A 17,500-nucleotide genomic window follows, 5' to 3' on the forward strand; every position below is an offset into this window, starting at 1 on the left:
GTATCGCAGTAACACGCAACACTAGAGGAGAACTAATCATCTAGAAATAAATATTAAACATTATTGTATTTCTGCAAATTGAAACACACAGATGCAAACATTAACGTCTTAAGAACGAAGAAACATGAAGCTCTGTTCTTGTCCTTCACAGAAATACTCAAAACAGAGATGCGAGCATTGCAAAGGGAAAAAAATATATGTAGGAGGAAGACAAGACACGTACTTGAAAGTTGCAACTTTCGAGATGACAGTCTCCAGGCCGGTCTCATGGTTTTCCTGCGAGAAAAGGGTCAATTTTGAAAGGTTACATAAGTGGAGGCGGATGTGGAGAAAGGCGACCTCAGCGTCCCTTGCAATAAGCAGTCTGTAGTCTGCTGCGACGCGCATGTAATTGAGGAACAGGCCATAGGTATTTAAGCTGCATTTACAGTGACAGCCTCTATGCCATTTCAGAACATGTCTTGATGCTAGAGGCGATCTCTGTGGCCCACTTGCGGACATACATTTTTCTGCTTTTGACGTCATATGCTAGACGAGTGGCACAGACGCCAAGTTGTAATTACCGCCACGGCCGGAGAGAAGACAAGGCAAGAGGAGGCGAGAGGAGACGAGAAGAGGCGAGAGGAGATGGAAGGAGATGAGAGAATAGGAGGCGAGAGGAGACGAGAGGAGTGGAGAGGATTGGAGGTGAGAGGAGAGGAGGCGAGAGGAGAGGAGAGAAGATGAGAGGAGGTGAGAGGAGGTGAGAGGAGAGGAAGTGAGAGGAGAGAAGAGGAGAAAAGAGGACACTAGAGGAGAGGAGATGAGAGGAGAGAAGGGGATGTGAGAGGAGAGGAGCAGACAGGAGAGGAGAGGAGAGGAGGCAAGAGGAGGTGAGAGGAGAGAAGAGGAGAGGATAGGAGAGAGGATACGAGAGGAGACGAGGAAAGGAGAGGAGAGGAGGCGAGAGGAGTGGAGACGAGAGGAGAGGAGGTGACAGGAGAGGAGAGAAGATGAGAGGAGGTGAGAGGAGAGAAGAGGAGAAAAGAGGACGCTAGAGGAGAGAAGAGGAGAGAAGGGGATGTGAAAGGAGAGGAGCGGACAGGAGGAGAGAAGAGGAGAGGATAGGAGAGAGGAGGATACGAGAGGAGACGAGGAAAGGAGAGGATAGGAGAGAGGAGGATACGAGAGGAGACGAGGAAAGGAGAGGAGAGGAGGCCCGAGGAGGCGAGAGGAGGTGAAGTGAGAGGAGGCGAGAGGAGGTGAGAGGAGGAGGGAGGAGGTGAGAGGAAAGGAGAGGAGATGAGAGGAGGTGAACTGAGAGGAGGCGAGAGGAGGTGAGGCCAGAGGAGAGGAGAGGAGGCGAGAGGGGGTGAGAGGAAAGGAGAGGAAAGGAGAGGAGATGAGAGGAGGTGAAGTGAGAGGAGGCGAGAGGAGGCCAGAGGAGACGAGAGGAGGCGAGAGGAGGTGAAGTGAGAGGAGGCGAGAGGAGGCGGGAGCAGACTCACATTCTCTGGCAGGCTCTTGACGAGGCTGCTGTGAGCCATGGGCTGGATGCAGAGCAGGTGGATGACCTCCCGCATCGTCACATCCTCGCGACTCACGTTACTGATCCCTGGGACGTACCGCTCCCCTGCACAGGCACATGCACGCGCACACGCGCACGCACACACACACACAACAGAGACATGTGATTATATTTCAATGCCTTTAGGAGACACCATCACATTACATTTAAAGCTTATGTTCACCCAGGACGCCATAATCATAAAAGGTTCAAGGGCCCTACACAGAAATACTGCTTCAGAAGCCTGAGCAGAAAATGGTGCTTAGAAGGCCTTGAAGACTGCACGATATAGGCGAGACTTAATTACTACCCTGCATTCCAGATATGCCTGTCAGCATATGAAATGACTTGACATAGAAATGAGATTAGACAGCACATAGTCTGTGAGGTATTTTTAAAATGTGTGAACATGTTAACATGTAATTCCCTCCTCTGACACAAGAGTTGATTTGTAGATCAAGAGAAATATGTACTTTGTGCTTCTTAAGTAAAAATCCGGCGCATCCAGTGCAGAACTAAACATAAATATAAATTCTTTATTTGTTTTTATCTTTTTTAAGTGCATTAAGACAAATGGTTTGACAAGCTTCGCCATCAGAGCCCTGAGAGAGTTCGAGGAGAGGAGAAATGTAAGGCTTAATGCACTAAAAATAAATAACAAAAAATAGACATCCGCATGGCACCAGACTTTCTTTTTTTTTTTTCTATGCAAGAGTTGATGTATTTGAAGGTGGCTTCACATTACCAATGATGACAATGAGCAGGTACAGCATCTCCTCCGTCAACTTGTTCCACTGTCTGAGGACTTCCTACAAAAACAACATTGCAGCAACCTCTTAAGTGCTAGCATAGCATCACACAAAGACTGCAGCAAAATGTTCATGCATTTCAAGCATTTTCCATGTTAAGACAGGCCAAATAACCCATTGATGCGGGCTGCTGCATATACTAATGTAAGAGGCTGAGTAAGTTGTCTTAGCTTTTAAATGCAACTAATTTCATGTTTTTTATGTGCTTTGGAGACTGAGATATTTAGGTTTTTATAGGCTGAGGGCTCCTTTTCCCAAAAAGCATTTAGCCGGCGTTTATTTTCCAGGTGCCTTAGATTAAAATGGGTTAAAGCCATTGATAAAAAAAACATTTACATGGATCCAGGGTGAGATTTGTCGGAAAACCAGAAGGGGGGATATGTTTGAGATTTCAAGCAATATCAATGGAATTACATTGAACTGTGATAAAATCATGTAGAAAAAGTGCCGATATCAAGACCAGAAGGGGGGACAATCCCCAATCCCCCCCCCTTACAAATCGCACCCTGCATGGATCATTGGTGACTGTTACGTGGTGTATGACAGTGTTTCTCAAACTTTTTCAGACCGAGGACCACTTTGTCCCCCGCAAAAATGTTCAGGGACCACCTATCAACTGAACTGACAGTTGATGGGTGCTAATTTGACATTGCTAATTTTGATGCAGATCACCAGCTTTTTATTCACATTACAAGTCCTATTGAGTTGAAAATATGAAAATGTTACAAATATAGCCTACTGCTAGCTTGTCTTGGAAAAGTAGAAATCCCGTTGAGGACCACCTGAGCTCTGTCGCGGACCACCAGTGGTCCCCGGACCACACTTTGAGAATCACTGGTGTAAGACCTACAGTACAATATAAAACCACTTACTTGGTCTTTGCTTGAGCTATTCCCATTGAACACATCAAAGAGCTCATACCGCAGCAGGATGAGCATGAGGAAGTGGTTGGGGTCCATTTTGGAGGCAATGATCTGGGGACGCAAGTATGAGGTAATTATTTTTAGTAACACTTTATTTTAGTGTTATATCTATTAGCACTAAAGTATACAATGTGCCTGTATGTAACTTGTAAGGCATGTACTAAGCAAAATCAAACATTTGTTAGGCATTTATTCGCAAATGTCTTGTTCATGCAAAATAAGGGATTCATTAACCTTAGGAAGGACCTAATAGGCCTTAGCGTTTGCTTAGTAAATGCCTTACAAGTTACTTATACAGGCATTAACACTGTATGCATTAGTGCTAATAGATGTAACGTTAAAATAAAGAGTTACCTTTTTTTTTGAGAACGAGTGCTTGTGATATATATTTCAGTATGTACACCTATACTACTACTCTCTATTTGAAAATAGTACCTGAAGAATGATGATGTCTTTGTCGTACATCTCTTCCCTGCACTTAACATCTTGGTAGTAGTAGACCTGTCAAATCACATAATAGTATGATCATTTAACCATTCACATAGATTTGAGAGAGAACATTAGAGTTTAAGAGAGAACATTAGAGTTTGGAGAGGTTTGGAGAGGAGAGGTTTGGAGAGGAGAGGAGAGGTTTGGAGAGGAGATGAGAGGTTTTGAGAAGTTTGGAGAGGTTTGGAGAGGAGAGGTTTGGAGAGGAGATGAGAGGTTTGGAGAGGTTTGGAGAGGAGATGAGAAGTTTGGAGAGGAGATGAGAGGAGATGAAAGGTTTGGAGAGGAGATGAGAGGTTTGGAGAGGTTTGGAGAGGAGAGGAGAGGTTTGGAGAGGAGAGGTTTGGAGAGGAGATGAGAGGTTTGGAGAGGTTTGGAGAGGAGATGAGAGGTTTGGAGAGGTTTGGAGAGGAGATGAGAGGTTTGGAGAGGTTTGGAGAGGAGAGGTTTGGAGAGGAGATGAGAGGTTTGGAGAGGAGAGGTTTGGAGAGGAGAGGAGATGAGAGGAGAAGCTTGTCCGCCCCCCTCGCCCTGGCTGATGCCCTCACCTGGCTGACGAGAGAGAGGCCGTTTCTGCGCCACATCTCCGAAGACACCTGAGAGGCCAGGACCACGCAGCGCAGAGGATGCTCCACCCATAGGGTATAGTCTAAACTTTCCTGCAACACACACACACACACACACGCACGCACGCACGCACGCACACACGCACACACGCACACACACACAAACAACACACACACACACACACACACACACACACACACACACACACACACGCACACACGCACACCGAATGTGGTCAACAAAAAAAAAAATCTCATACAGACAGGAAACATGCAATTCACTTTATTGCTACATTAAGTAACACATTTCGAGGGCTGCTATGCTACTCAATCACACTCTGTTTGTAATGAGGAACTATAAAAAGCAAGGCTGACGGCATGGCTGCTGGAGTACTCACTGGGTCCATATACTGAGGTAGACGACTGAGAGCTCCCGTCCGGCATAAGTGGACATAGAGACCTGAGAAAAGACACAAGATACAGACGCAATGAGAAGAGGAGATTTCTTCGGCACCCCCCCGCCCCACCCCAATAATCAATTTATCAGTTCTCCTTTGACTTGTGTATTAGGGCTGCACGATATCAGAAAAAAACGATATGTAGAAATATAGCCAAGTGTTTTTCTTGTCACTTATTTGTCGGCCTGTGTGGGGGGCGCTGCTTTGGTCATGGCGGGTTTCTCACGCATTTGTTGATATTCAGCTCATGATTGGACTGCACAGAAATGCTTTACTTGTTGGCGATAATGAAGTCATTTTCGCGATATGCATATCGCCACTCTTGATTATATCGCGATACATTTCGATACATTTTCGATATATTGTGCAGGCCTACTGTGCATCACTAGCCTGGCAAGCCAGACCCGTTGTCTAGATTTCTAGGCCAGTGCATCACATGATCAAGACACATCCAAGACAGAAAGAACATCAAATTTAAAGTTAGCCAAGTATGCTACAAAAATATTATTATTAATTATGATTATTATTACTATTATTGTCATCCTAATCATTATCATCATCATCCCCCCCACCACTACTGCTGCTGCTGCTGCTTTACCTGCTAACAGTCTGGAGATGGGGAGGTGTATGCTGACGGGCTCCTGGGTGACTTTGTAAGGGCGGTGGCTGAGGATGTGTTTGCACATGTAGGCGTCCTCGGGCTCGCTGTGGAAGGGCTGGTTGGTGCAGCTGGCGAAGGCTCCGTGGCACTCCCGAAACGCCATCAGCAGCACCGTCTCCTGTAGGGCGGGCACATGGGGGAACACAAAGAACAAGTCATGGCCTGATACACTAGCCTAAATGTGAGATTGGATGTGTAATTTAGTCTGGCCAAAATTGTTGATGAGAACAACCCGTTGTCTTTCAAATCGTGCCTATGCCTATAGGCCAGCACTCTAACCAATCAGTGCTTTCCCTTTGATGTGCTTTTCCAACGTTGCGAGCTTCGTCGTCACTCCCTCAAAACCCTGCCCGCTTTGATTCAAAACAAATCTCTGCGTTGTGATTGGTTTGCCAGATATCTTGCGATGCGAGGCCAGACCACTCGCAGCTGAAAATGTTTGGCGTCCAGCAGGTGGCGCTGGTTTACTAGGCTAAACAAGTCAGTCAGCCGAATTAACGGTCAATCGTACATACAGTACCAGGGCTTCACATTGACACCTGCCAACTGGCCAAAAATGGGTAAAACATGTATGTGGCTGGTAATAACTGAAGCAAAAATACTGAATCAGACCAAGATATCGCAAAACACGCCCACTCAATGCAAAAGCGTGTGCTCAAGTTGGGTCTCCTAAGGGGGCGTTGTCCCCTATTTCTTCTTCTCCTTTTGAGGTGTTTGCGCAAGATGTGCGCTACCGCCATCTACAGCGCTAAGGGGACTTCATTGATTCTCAACCTCAGGACTCCGAAGGTCTCCTAACGAAGGTCTCCTAAAGGGGCGTTCACCCGACATAAAGTGGATACCGGAAAAGAAACAAAATGACGCTTCTTGTTAGATCCACCTTCTTTGACTGAAGTCTCACTAGCCCTGTTGGCAGGTAACTTATTCTTGGGTATGACATATCACAATTTATCCTATTATTTGCTCTGGTACACACACAGACTAACAATTTTATTTACGTGTCAATATGTTATGGCACTCCCTAAACGCCACGCTGCGGGCACAATGCAAAATCAGCAACTGCAGAGAGCGGCTTAAATCTGTTGCATTAGCCTCTCAGTAATATCATAGCAATGTTGATATGATACAATTGAGTCTTGTCAGCAAGGAGTGAATCTGCACAAAGAGGCTGCACACACCATCAGCAGCCCTTTCTCCTGTCACCCAAAAGTACAACACACATGGAACAAGTAAGTCAGGTGAATCCTGACTATGTATGGTACATAATGTGTGGAACATGATGTCCAATGTAAATAACAGCCTATGTAGTGACAAGCAGGGGCGGAGCTGTAAGGGGGGGCAAGCAGGGCATTTGCCCCTGGGCCCAGGGCCCCTCATGTATTGGTGGTGGGGGGCCTATTATGAGCTTAGCAACCTGAATGGGGGCCCTATCAATGTTTTGCCCTGGGGCCCTGTGTGCAATTGTTCCACCACTGGTGACAAGCGTCTATTTTTGTGACACTTTATAAACGTCCTGAGCAGCACCGTCTTCTGTGCCACCACACGGCACGGGACCACAAGACACATACAGGAAGCAGGAAGTCAGTCAGGTGAATCCCCTATGCATGTTACATAACAAGTATAAGACACGCGCTATGGTGAGCAAGTGGCACTATTTAAACGCCACAAGGAACACCAGCACCAGTGCTGAATTCACTATATTATATGTATAGTTCGTACTTTGTATGCCATACTTTTTGTGGCCGTCTTTGTGTCAGTCACGTACTGTAAATGCACTGTGACCATGGCCACTACAAAGTATAGGATGTCATTGCCAAGCTTGCAGTAACGCAATACTTCTTTGGTGGTGGTATAGAGAGCGAACTTCCTAGAATTCAGAGCTTTCAGAAGGACAAATCATTTGTCATGATGAAGACACTGCCATTGTGCATGATTTGGTGAAACAACATTTATGCAACAGTGATGGTAGTATTGTTAACTCTATAGGAAACAAAACAATGCAAACTTCATCCTATGCAAAGAAAAAGTTATGATTTTGGGCTGTTTCCAAACTTCATTTCACTGTTATACTATAGTGACAATAAAGAACTTCCACATCTACTACTAAAATGAAAACATTGTTGCAAAACAATGTATCCACCATTTTTGACTTTTACATTTTACCATTGGAAACAACTTTCCAGAAGTCCCATCATCTGTGTGTGAATTCTTGCCATTCAAATAATTTGACCAAGGGCTGCACGATTATGGAAAAAAATCATAATCACGATTATTTGGGTCAAAATCATAATCATGATTATTAATCACGATTATTGTTTTCTGCTGATTTGTTTCAAAATTATAAAAAAAAAAATGAAATATAACCAAGAATGAATCGTATACAATTAATTATAGCAATTATGTAAAAGGCAATAACATGGAACCTAGGTGAACAGATATCTCGCCGCAAATGCCAGCCTGTCAGTATGTTCTGGCTTCAAGGACGCTCTCGAAGGTAGGTCACTATTGCCACGATTAAATCCCGATTGAAATCACGATTTCGATATCACGATTAATCACGATTTTCAATTATTTTCGATTAATTGTGCAGCCATAGTTTGACCTTTATAAAATGCATTTTGCAATGCAATGGAATACCCAATACAAGTACCAGAGAATCGTATATGAGAGTGAAATAAAGCAGGCGGGTTCTTTTCCGGTATCCACTTCCACTTCACGTCGGGTGAACGCCCCTTTAGGAGACCTTCGATTAGGAGACCTTCGGAGTCTTGAGGTAGAGAATAAATGTCCTCTTAAGCGCTGTAGATAACGGTAGCGCACGTCTTGTGCAAACACCACGAAAAGAGAAGAAGAAGGAGGAGGGACAACGCCCCCTTAGGAGACCAAATTTTTCAGCACACACTTTTGCATTGAGTGGCCGTGTTTCGATTCCTCTTTATTATTATCCAACCTCTTTGCAAGTACTGTAGGATGGCGCACGAGGCCACAACCTTTTCATGAACAAATTCAAGCACTTCTCAAGCACCTTCAAGCACCAAATTTTCAGTCTTCCAGCACCTAGGTCGCGGGAAGGGGGTTTGGGGGTCCTCCCCCAGAAAATTTAGTTTTTAAGAATGCAATTTCCTGCATTTTAATGAATTTTAAGATGTTGAATGGCAAATCCCATCTGACATCTCACTCCCTCAGATGTACCTGAACAATTTATTTCTATTATTTGGTTTACTGAGTTTGACTTGACACAAATTTCAAGCATTTTCAAGCACTTCACCAAAAATTCAAGCATTTTCACAACCTTGAAAACACTTAATTGAAATTCAAGCATTTTCAAGGAATTCAAGCACCAGTGGGAACCCTGCTAACATGTTCCTTCCTGTGTGGCATGGCATACTCACGTCTGAGCAGCACCAGTCCTGGAACATGGAGAGGATGTGGTGCAGCTGGATCTGGGTGGAGAAGCCCGCCTCCCACTCCGGCTCCACCTCGATGTGCTGCCCAAACTGACGCTTCACCTCCTCCATGCCCTGCCAGCCAATCAAACACACACAAGGAACAGCAGAAACACAGTTGGGGAGAGCCATTCATCCCTTAGCGTCTGTTTATTATAACCTTTTCGTCACCAAAAACGGTAATGATCAAGTCTCTGCATTGTCATAGTAATGTTGTTATGATGTAGCTGAGTGTTTTCAGCAGAGTGAACAGGCCCAACATGATCTCCAAAAATTCCGTGCTCCTGGACACGGATGTTAAGGGCACAAAATCCGTGTCCAGGAGCACGGATTTTGCCAAAATTATGTATGTATGTATTTTCTAATGATAGAGTTACACAGTGCTGTTTTAATAGCCTATGAAAAGCACTTCCGTGTGCCCATCACGGAAAACAATTCTGTGTCCAGGAGCACAGAATTTTTGGAGATCAGGCTGACAGGCCTGTCAACGGGCCCTTCTGCAGTAAGGCCCAACAGGATGCAATTGTGATACTGTGAGACTGTCCCTTTTTTTGAAATAAGCTTATTTTACACCTCCCCTTGTGTTAAATAAAAGGGTTTTACCTTTCTCCTGCACTTTCAACCGTTCTCTGGGTATGACAGTGCCAATTTTACCTCCAAGCTAGTAGTTAACATGAGTCCTACGAGACCAGCTGGCGGCTAACTGAAAGTATAGGACAACGGTAAAACCCTATTATTTAACTCAACTGGAGGTGTAAAATAAGCTTATTTTAAAAAATGACAGTATCACTTTAAAAGAGTTAATTCAGCAATAACAATTTAAGTAAAGCCTTTCATGCAGAGCCTCTGTTATAACCTTAATGTCACCAAAATGGTAATGACCATGTCTTAATCTGTTACTTGACCCATTGATGTTGGATGTTGCGTTGCGCATTGGCGTCTGGAGCTGCATGACGCAACATTCAGGGTCATGATATTTGAGACAGTTTTATTAAAAATCTTAGTATGTTAGAGCTGAATGAACACATTCTCATGTAACATGAGGGTCTTATCGTTTAAATGCAACTTATTTCATGTTTTTATGTGCTTCAGAGGCTTAGATATTTAGGTTGTTATAGGCTGAGCCTAGGGCAACTTTTCTTAAAAAGGGTGCAGGTGCAGGTGCTTTAGGCGTCAATGGGTTAAGACACTGTGATGCCATAGCCATGTTATAGTGAGTGGGATCACCGGCGATGCCATCTGCATGAAAGGTCCTACTTGGCTAAAAGTAAAACAAGAGTACAGAAATATTGTGTATAGTCAAATGCATGTTTTTTCAAAATAGTCATTGTGTGCTATATGTTACTAATAAGCCATGTGTCAGTGATCGGTCAAAAGAATTCAATGTCCATATGGTTAGTGCTGCAAGCTTCCAGATGTATGAATATGATTGATAATAAAAACACTCAGTAAATCAGTACCTGCATGCACTTCAGGAGGTCTAGAAAGACTTTGAAGCCCTCCAGAAAATGTGTCCTTAGCCCGTCAGTCCATACTGAAGGCTTGCTGATTAGGATGTACCTAAGAGGAAGGACGACAATGGGGTATAAGGACACGATAATTCACCATAATTGCATTCATGACATGTACATACATACATGTAAACATGTCATCATTAAAATGATACAGTGCCATTTTTGGAAATAAGCTTATTTAACCCCCCCCTTGAGTGAAGTGATTGCGTTTTACCTCTCCTGTACTTCCAGCATTTCTCTGAGTACAGCAGTACAAATTTTACCTCTAATTTGCCATACTGAACGACTGGAAGTACAGGAGAAAAGGCAAAACTCAATTATTTAACTGACAGAGAGGTGAACTATGAGCTTCTTTCCAACCATGTAGTATGCCTGCAGCATGTATTGCTTTAAGGCTGAAATATATCCCTACATACAGAAAGGTACGTTTAGAAATACTCCTGAACTTGATTGCTTACGTAAAAAGGTTTAAAACCTGGATATTGTATTCAGAATGCACAAGTAGCAAATGCTGCAAGCTGCTAGGGCAGTGGTTCTCAACCTTTTTGAATAAACACCCCCTTGACCTCATCATAAATCTGCCAACGCCCCCTTAGTATTGAAAAATAAAATAGACTAATGCCCCCCAATGGGAACTAAGCCCCGCCCACAGTCAGCTGTATCCTTCTCAATGCCCCCCTCCCCTAGGGCTCCGCAACGCCTCCTGGGGGGCTGTAGCGCCCCCGTTGAGAAACACTCTGCTAGGCAGGGGTGGGGAACCTCTGTCTCGAGGGCCGTTTGCGGCCCTTGAGGTCGTTTTATACGGCCCCCGATATGATTTTAATGTTATGCAGCTTCACATGAAATATGACATATTTTGTAAAGGAATATTAGGAATTACATTTGCAATACAATTAAGTTATATTCAGGGTCCTAGAGAATGTGGGGACTGTTTTAAAGGTAGCTGCCTTCAGTATAGGCCAAAGTGCAGGGGGAAATCCTGGTTTGTGTTCATAATACGGCCCTGGGAGGACTTTTACGGCCCTCGGATGAATTTGAAGTAGCCCCTCGTATGAAAAAGGTTCCCCACCTCTGATGCTAGGGAATAATGCCAACAACACGCACCTTAGGTCGTGGAAGATGACCTGGACCCTGAAGAACTTGTCTGTGTTGTATCCCTGGAAGTGGAAGCGACGGTTGCTGTCCAGGTGTTCCCTCAGCATCTCCATCACCGTGTTGATGATGACCTCGATCACATTAGCGTCCTCAATCAGCTGCCTGGCCTGGTAGTATCAAGTCACGATATCAAGTATCAAGTCAGATAGATAGCAAGTCAGCTTTTATTGTCCTTTTTTTTTTCATATGCACAGGTCATACAAGGACATTGAAATTACGTTTCTCTCTCTACCATGAAGGACATAGATATTCACAGTACTGACATTTACAGACAGACATCAAAATGCAAGACAGGACAAGTAACACTGATGTACCAATAACAGTAAAGTGATGAAGTGATAAAAACTGAGCATTTAACATTGGTGAGTGACAGTGATGGACCAGTGATAAGCCTGTAACAATAACTGATTAGAGTAATACATACATTGTGCACACCAGAGAAAAAGCAAGAGCTTCAGACACGTGTCTGCACGATTGACTGCAGAGAATTAAGATCTAACTGATTAAAGTAAGTACGTAAGTAAGTACGTTTAATTTATATAGCACATTTAAAACAGTCAGAACTGGCCAGTGCTGTACAGCGTCAAAAAGATGATACTGCGTCTGCAAATGCCATGTCCTTGTTGTAAAGTGTATAATCGTCATTCTAGGTTACAGACATCCTCTATTATTGTCTTGCAATGTGCAACAACATACTGTACAGTAGCGACAACAAAGACGTCTAAATAAAGCACAACAGCAGCACCCATTTGTCATTGTGAATCCAAGACACAACACAGCTCATCACACAGTATGGGGTGGTGTACTAACCACTTACCAGTGTAGGGACAGTGAATATCTGCACGGACAGTGCTGTGATGGATATATTTCTCTCGTGATCGTCACTGATGAAGTCTTTCTGAAGCTGCTGATACAACTACAAAGCAAAGAGACACCAACAGAGAGATAAGATACTATACAGTACAAGCATGAGTATGCGGTCATGAATAACTCTCAATTATCAATACCAGGTATGTTAATGTATACATATACATACTATAGGGTCAGTCTACACAAGTACAGCATTTACAAAACACACATTTGACTGAAAAACAACGGACAAAGCTAGAAACTCTCAATTATCAATACCAGGTATGTTAATGTATACATATACATACTATAGGGTCAGTCTACACAAGTACAGCATTTACAAAACACACATTTGACTGAAAAACAACGGACAAAGCTAGAAACGCGCTCAAAGAATGCACCTCTGCCCTCTGGTGGACAGAAACACCCACGCACATAACACACAACGCCAACATACAAACAAAAAAATGCACACACAATCACATAACCTCCTTGGCAGAGGTGATTTTTTTTTTTTTAAATCACATGGGTGATAAAAGTATCCATTTTACCTTTGTGAATTCTATTGCAAACTGCTTCTTGTACTCCGTTTCCATCAGTAAACTGCAGAAGATGAGTTCATGGATCACTTTGCGGGCGCCTGTAATACAGAACAGACGCTTCATTTATTTTCAAGGTAATTAAAGAGCATTTCACAAGTTATGTACAGTGGTCAAATAACCTGAAACGGTGATAAAATCACTCCATATTTTGTTATGCTAATGAATCAATTGAATCAGCACATGCTACTAGTCTAGTCCAATTCAATGACTTATCCAAAGATAATTGTCAAAGTACAATAACTAAAAGCACAATAAGAAACACTAGGGGAATACAGTACGTATTCAACATTAAAAGTGTACAGGCCCTTACGACCTTATGGTTACAGCCTCAACCTCCAACAATTACACATTGGAAAGATAAAATCCAAGAAGTTTACAGTATAGATTTTTTTTTACATTTACATTTAAAAATGGAGACTTTTGTTTGAAAGTGGATGAGAGTTGTTTTACATTTTCATTTAATATAGTATTTTTTTTTCTATTCCTTGTTTGAATTTGTGAAATTGTTTTGTATGACTGCAGTTCCAAAAAAAAAAGTGTACAGGCCTTTGTAGAGGCGGGCGTCGTGGAGCATGAGGCGAGAGATGGGACTTGGCTTGTCACCGTCAGCCCCAGGCTGCAGGGATACCTGGCAGAACACCTGCCTGAGCCCCACTGGAGGAAGACACACACACACACACACACACACACGTGCGCGCGCGCACACACACACACACACGCGCACGCGCACGCGCACACACAGACAGACACAAACACGCACACGCACACACACAAACACACGCACACACTCAAACACATGCACACGCACACGCACACGCACACGCACACACACACACGTTCATACATTTATTGGAATAGAAAACAGCAGGTAGTTAAGTAAAATAGAGAGCAGCGGTACACCTTTTTCACATCAGATATTTTGAGCAATCTCCTCACATTGTGCACAGCTTTTTGTACCATGAGTATGAGTACATGTTGTATAATGTTTATAATGCATAATGTTATTGTCACAAACACAGTGTGTGTGTGTGTGTGTGTGTGTGTGTGTGTGTGTGTGTGTGTAAAGCCAGAAAATAATGGTTACCCGAGTATCCAACGACCTGCTGAAACCAGGCTCCTAGTCTCATGGCAAAACTCTGGTGGGCCATGACTGCAATATGCAGGATCTCCACACGGAGGGGCTGTAGAGAGATGTGCTCCGAGTTGGACTGAGGACAACAGCAAGCAAACACACACACAGACACACAGACACACAGACACACAGACACACAGACACACAGACACACAGACACAGACACAGACACAGACACACACACAGACACACACACAGACACACACACAGACACACACACACACACACACACACACACACACACACACACACACACACACACACACACACACACACACACACACACACACACAGTTAGCAAGTATGTGACTGGCACAGGGCCAAGACAAGCAGGAAAACATACAGACACTAATCGTGAGTAACAGAGTTCTCTATGGTGATGCGTGATTTATACATGTTATACATATATGTTTAGGTTGGTCAACCCGTTATTCTTGATTAATTAAGGAAAACTTCATATTATAAGCATCAGTGAGCCAGGGGCCTTTGTCTTAAAGAAATGGGCTAACATTTGTCAGGATCGTTGCCAGGAGGCAGGCGCTGCTTTTTTTCCTGGCCGGTGACCATGTTTTCAACAGATAAGATCTCTCTTTGGCTATGGCTGACGTCAATCGTCATAGGCCAGCTGGCTCACAACGAGCAAGACGATTGGCTGATGAGTGACAGGTCTGTCCAGTTGACAACAACGTGGGCCTATACTACAAAGCTGGTTCAGGATAAGTTAAGGTTAAGTTAAGAGGTAAATCATCTAATAGAAGAGCCTGGAGTCCTTATTTTCTTAAGAAAAGCTCTTCTATTAGATGATCTACCTCTTAACTTAACTTCTTTGTAGTATAGGCCCCATGTGTGGAACATCACAAAAAAATAAATAAACAAGTGCCCAAAGCGGTCCTCCAATTGTTTGTCCAGCATATTTCAATAGAGACAAACTTGACAGGAGAGGGAAAGACTGGGTCCCTTGAGAAATAAACAAAAATGCTGAAACAATCTTGTCGTTGTGAAGGATGAAGGATTCATGCCCTGAAACTTCACAAATGATTAAGGGTTTTTTTTGATGTGCCGCAATGATGACTACGATGTTTCTGTGTTTTGACTTGCTTTGCTTTTTGGTCCAGCTACTCTCAACAACCCCTGGGGACGACTGGCTGTGCTGTCCATCCCTTAAGCCATGGGCCAAAGTTGACTTGGAACAATCTTCTCCCCCACGAGGATTAACTTGTCCGTGGACTACAGGGACAAGGCTTTATAATTTGGTCATGGCTTGAGATGGCCAGAAACATTTTGACACTTGCAAATCAGAACAGATTAACATGTCTGTGGCCAATAATAACTGAACCCAACGTCACACTAACACACTAGTGGTGTGCATTGGCACTGCCCTCACGATTCGATTCGATTCCGATTCTGGAGGTAGCGATTCGATTCGATTCTATTTGATTCGATTCGATCCAATTCAATTCTACAATGCATTATATTTCTACTGAAAGCAAAGCAAAATGTTTCATCAGTCATGACGAGGAAATACAAGTAGTTAGATACTGAGCAACAATTTATTGGCCGTTTTCTGTATCAAGTCTTGCAGTTTGCAATGCTTGAAGTTCTTTTATTTACTTTAACATTCATTTGCTCCCGAAATATCAACGGAAGTAATTGAAACTTAAAAAAATTGCCATACCGATTCTGGAACTTGCCGCATTGAATTGGATTGCCCATGCCCCGCATTGCATTGCATCGCCAAATCGATTATTGTTGACACCACTACTAACTACCAACATGATGACAGTTGGTTGACCTTATACCTGTCCGTAATACACTAATCAAATCATGACCCTTAGAATCATTAATCAAATAAAACCACAGGCAGCGTGTACGGCTGTGCAGCTGAGTAGCAGGGAGTTGGGCCTTACTCTGATATGGTCTGTGTGTATGTGTGTGTGTGTGTGTGTGTGTGTGTGTGTGTTAGCAGGGAGTTGGGCCTTACTCTGATAAGGTCTTGGTGTGTGTGTGTGTGTGTGTGTGTGTGTGTGTGTGTGTGTGTGTGTGTGTGTGTGTGTGTGTGCGTGCGTGTGTGTGTGTGTGTGTGTGAGTCAACTTCAACTTTATTGTCCCCAGAAGGGGCGATTAGGTGTGCAGCAAGTCATAAGCACATATTGATAGCAACAACATATACCACAGGACAGACATAAAGTGCAGTGGTCAATAAAAGGTTAAAATGACCATAAATATAGTTATAAAAAATATATATTTTTTAAAACACATCAGTGTGTGTGTGTGTGTGTGTGTGTGTGTGTGTGTGTGTGTGTGTGTGTGTGTGTGTGTGTGTGTGTGTGTGTGTGTGTGTGTGTGTGTGTGTGTAGTAGCAGGGAGTTGGGCCTTACTCTGATAAGGTCTTTGGCTTGTTGACACGTCCGCAGATTTCCCCTCTTCACTGCTCTGCGGCCCTGAAGGGGGTTGGTCAAGAAACAACAAGAGAAATCAGTGATATAATTGGCAAGCCACTTGTCATCCAGGTGGTAGCAGAGAGAGAGAGAGAGAGAGAGAGAGAGAGAGAGAGAGAGAGAGAGAGAGAGAGAGAGAGAGAGAGAGAGAGAGAGAGAGAGAGAGAGAGAGAGAGATAGCAAGAGAGAGATAGCAAGAGAGAGATAGCGATAGATCGAATGAGTGAGTGAGTGAGTGAGTGAGTGAGAGAGAGTGGGAGAGAGAGCGAGAGCGAGAGCATGTGTTTCAGATCGTTTCAATGTGAATGTGTGTGTGCGTGTGCGTGTGTGTGATGTGGCTGTACCTCTTTGTCGATGAGAGCGGTGTGTGTTTGCGCGTCAGTGTGGTTGCACTGTATGGAGCGCTGTAGAGTGTAGATGACGTGGTCGTATGAATGGTGCTCGTCATTGTACAGCACACAGTAGTACATGTTCTGCTTCACCCTGTAGACACAAGAGGAAAGAAGAAAACATTGACTTCTCATTGCAGTTGAACTTGTGTTTTTACCTGCGTCCTAGCATCTCTATAAGAGGGTATGTCCATCCGTCCGTCCGTCTGTAACGGATTCTTTAAATCGGCCAAAACACGATCTTCACCACCGTTTTTCGCGTTACTCTCTTCATATTTGTGCTTTTGGACGCATCTTTGTCCGCCTATTTTTCTCTCGAATTGTCTGGCTTCCCATCGGAAGAAATTGCATTGTAAATAATAGTTTGGACCGTTTTCTTAGTTTTCATTCAGTACTTGGATTAGTGGAGAAAAAATGATCGTGCCACATAATTTGTGAGGATAAATGTACAGTATGGTCCAATTGAGTCAAATACTGTATATCATGCAGAATATTACAAATCAAAATAGCAAATGTAATATAC

The 17,500-nt window shown here is 43.5% G+C and overlaps 1 protein-coding gene across 1 annotated transcript in view; it reads right to left on the reverse strand.

The window, feature by feature from the left end:
* Window positions 1-17,500, reverse strand: part of ubr1 (ubiquitin protein ligase E3 component n-recognin 1) — a 64,690-nt gene that overhangs the window by 35,482 nt on the left and 11,708 nt on the right. Inside the window, exons 6-22 of the mRNA XM_063202890.1 lie at window positions 16,933-17,071; window positions 16,529-16,591; window positions 14,103-14,226; window positions 13,565-13,672; window positions 12,968-13,056; window positions 12,385-12,483; window positions 11,517-11,674; window positions 10,359-10,458; window positions 8,845-8,973; window positions 5,390-5,570; window positions 4,732-4,793; window positions 4,316-4,426; window positions 3,714-3,779; window positions 3,228-3,329; window positions 2,292-2,355; window positions 1,488-1,612; window positions 224-276 (exon numbers count right to left, since the gene is read on the reverse strand). Coding sequence (XP_063058960.1) covers window positions 224-276; window positions 1,488-1,612; window positions 2,292-2,355; window positions 3,228-3,329; window positions 3,714-3,779; window positions 4,316-4,426; window positions 4,732-4,793; window positions 5,390-5,570; window positions 8,845-8,973; window positions 10,359-10,458; window positions 11,517-11,674; window positions 12,385-12,483; window positions 12,968-13,056; window positions 13,565-13,672; window positions 14,103-14,226; window positions 16,529-16,591; window positions 16,933-17,071 — 1,773 coding nt within the window. The remainder of the gene's footprint in view (window positions 1-223; window positions 277-1,487; window positions 1,613-2,291; window positions 2,356-3,227; window positions 3,330-3,713; window positions 3,780-4,315; window positions 4,427-4,731; window positions 4,794-5,389; window positions 5,571-8,844; window positions 8,974-10,358; window positions 10,459-11,516; window positions 11,675-12,384; window positions 12,484-12,967; window positions 13,057-13,564; window positions 13,673-14,102; window positions 14,227-16,528; window positions 16,592-16,932; window positions 17,072-17,500) is intronic.

The sequence above is a fragment of the Engraulis encrasicolus genome, chromosome 7, assembly GCF_034702125.1.
Source record: "Engraulis encrasicolus isolate BLACKSEA-1 chromosome 7, IST_EnEncr_1.0, whole genome shotgun sequence".
Classification (NCBI taxonomy): Eukaryota; Metazoa; Chordata; class Actinopteri; order Clupeiformes; family Engraulidae; genus Engraulis; species Engraulis encrasicolus.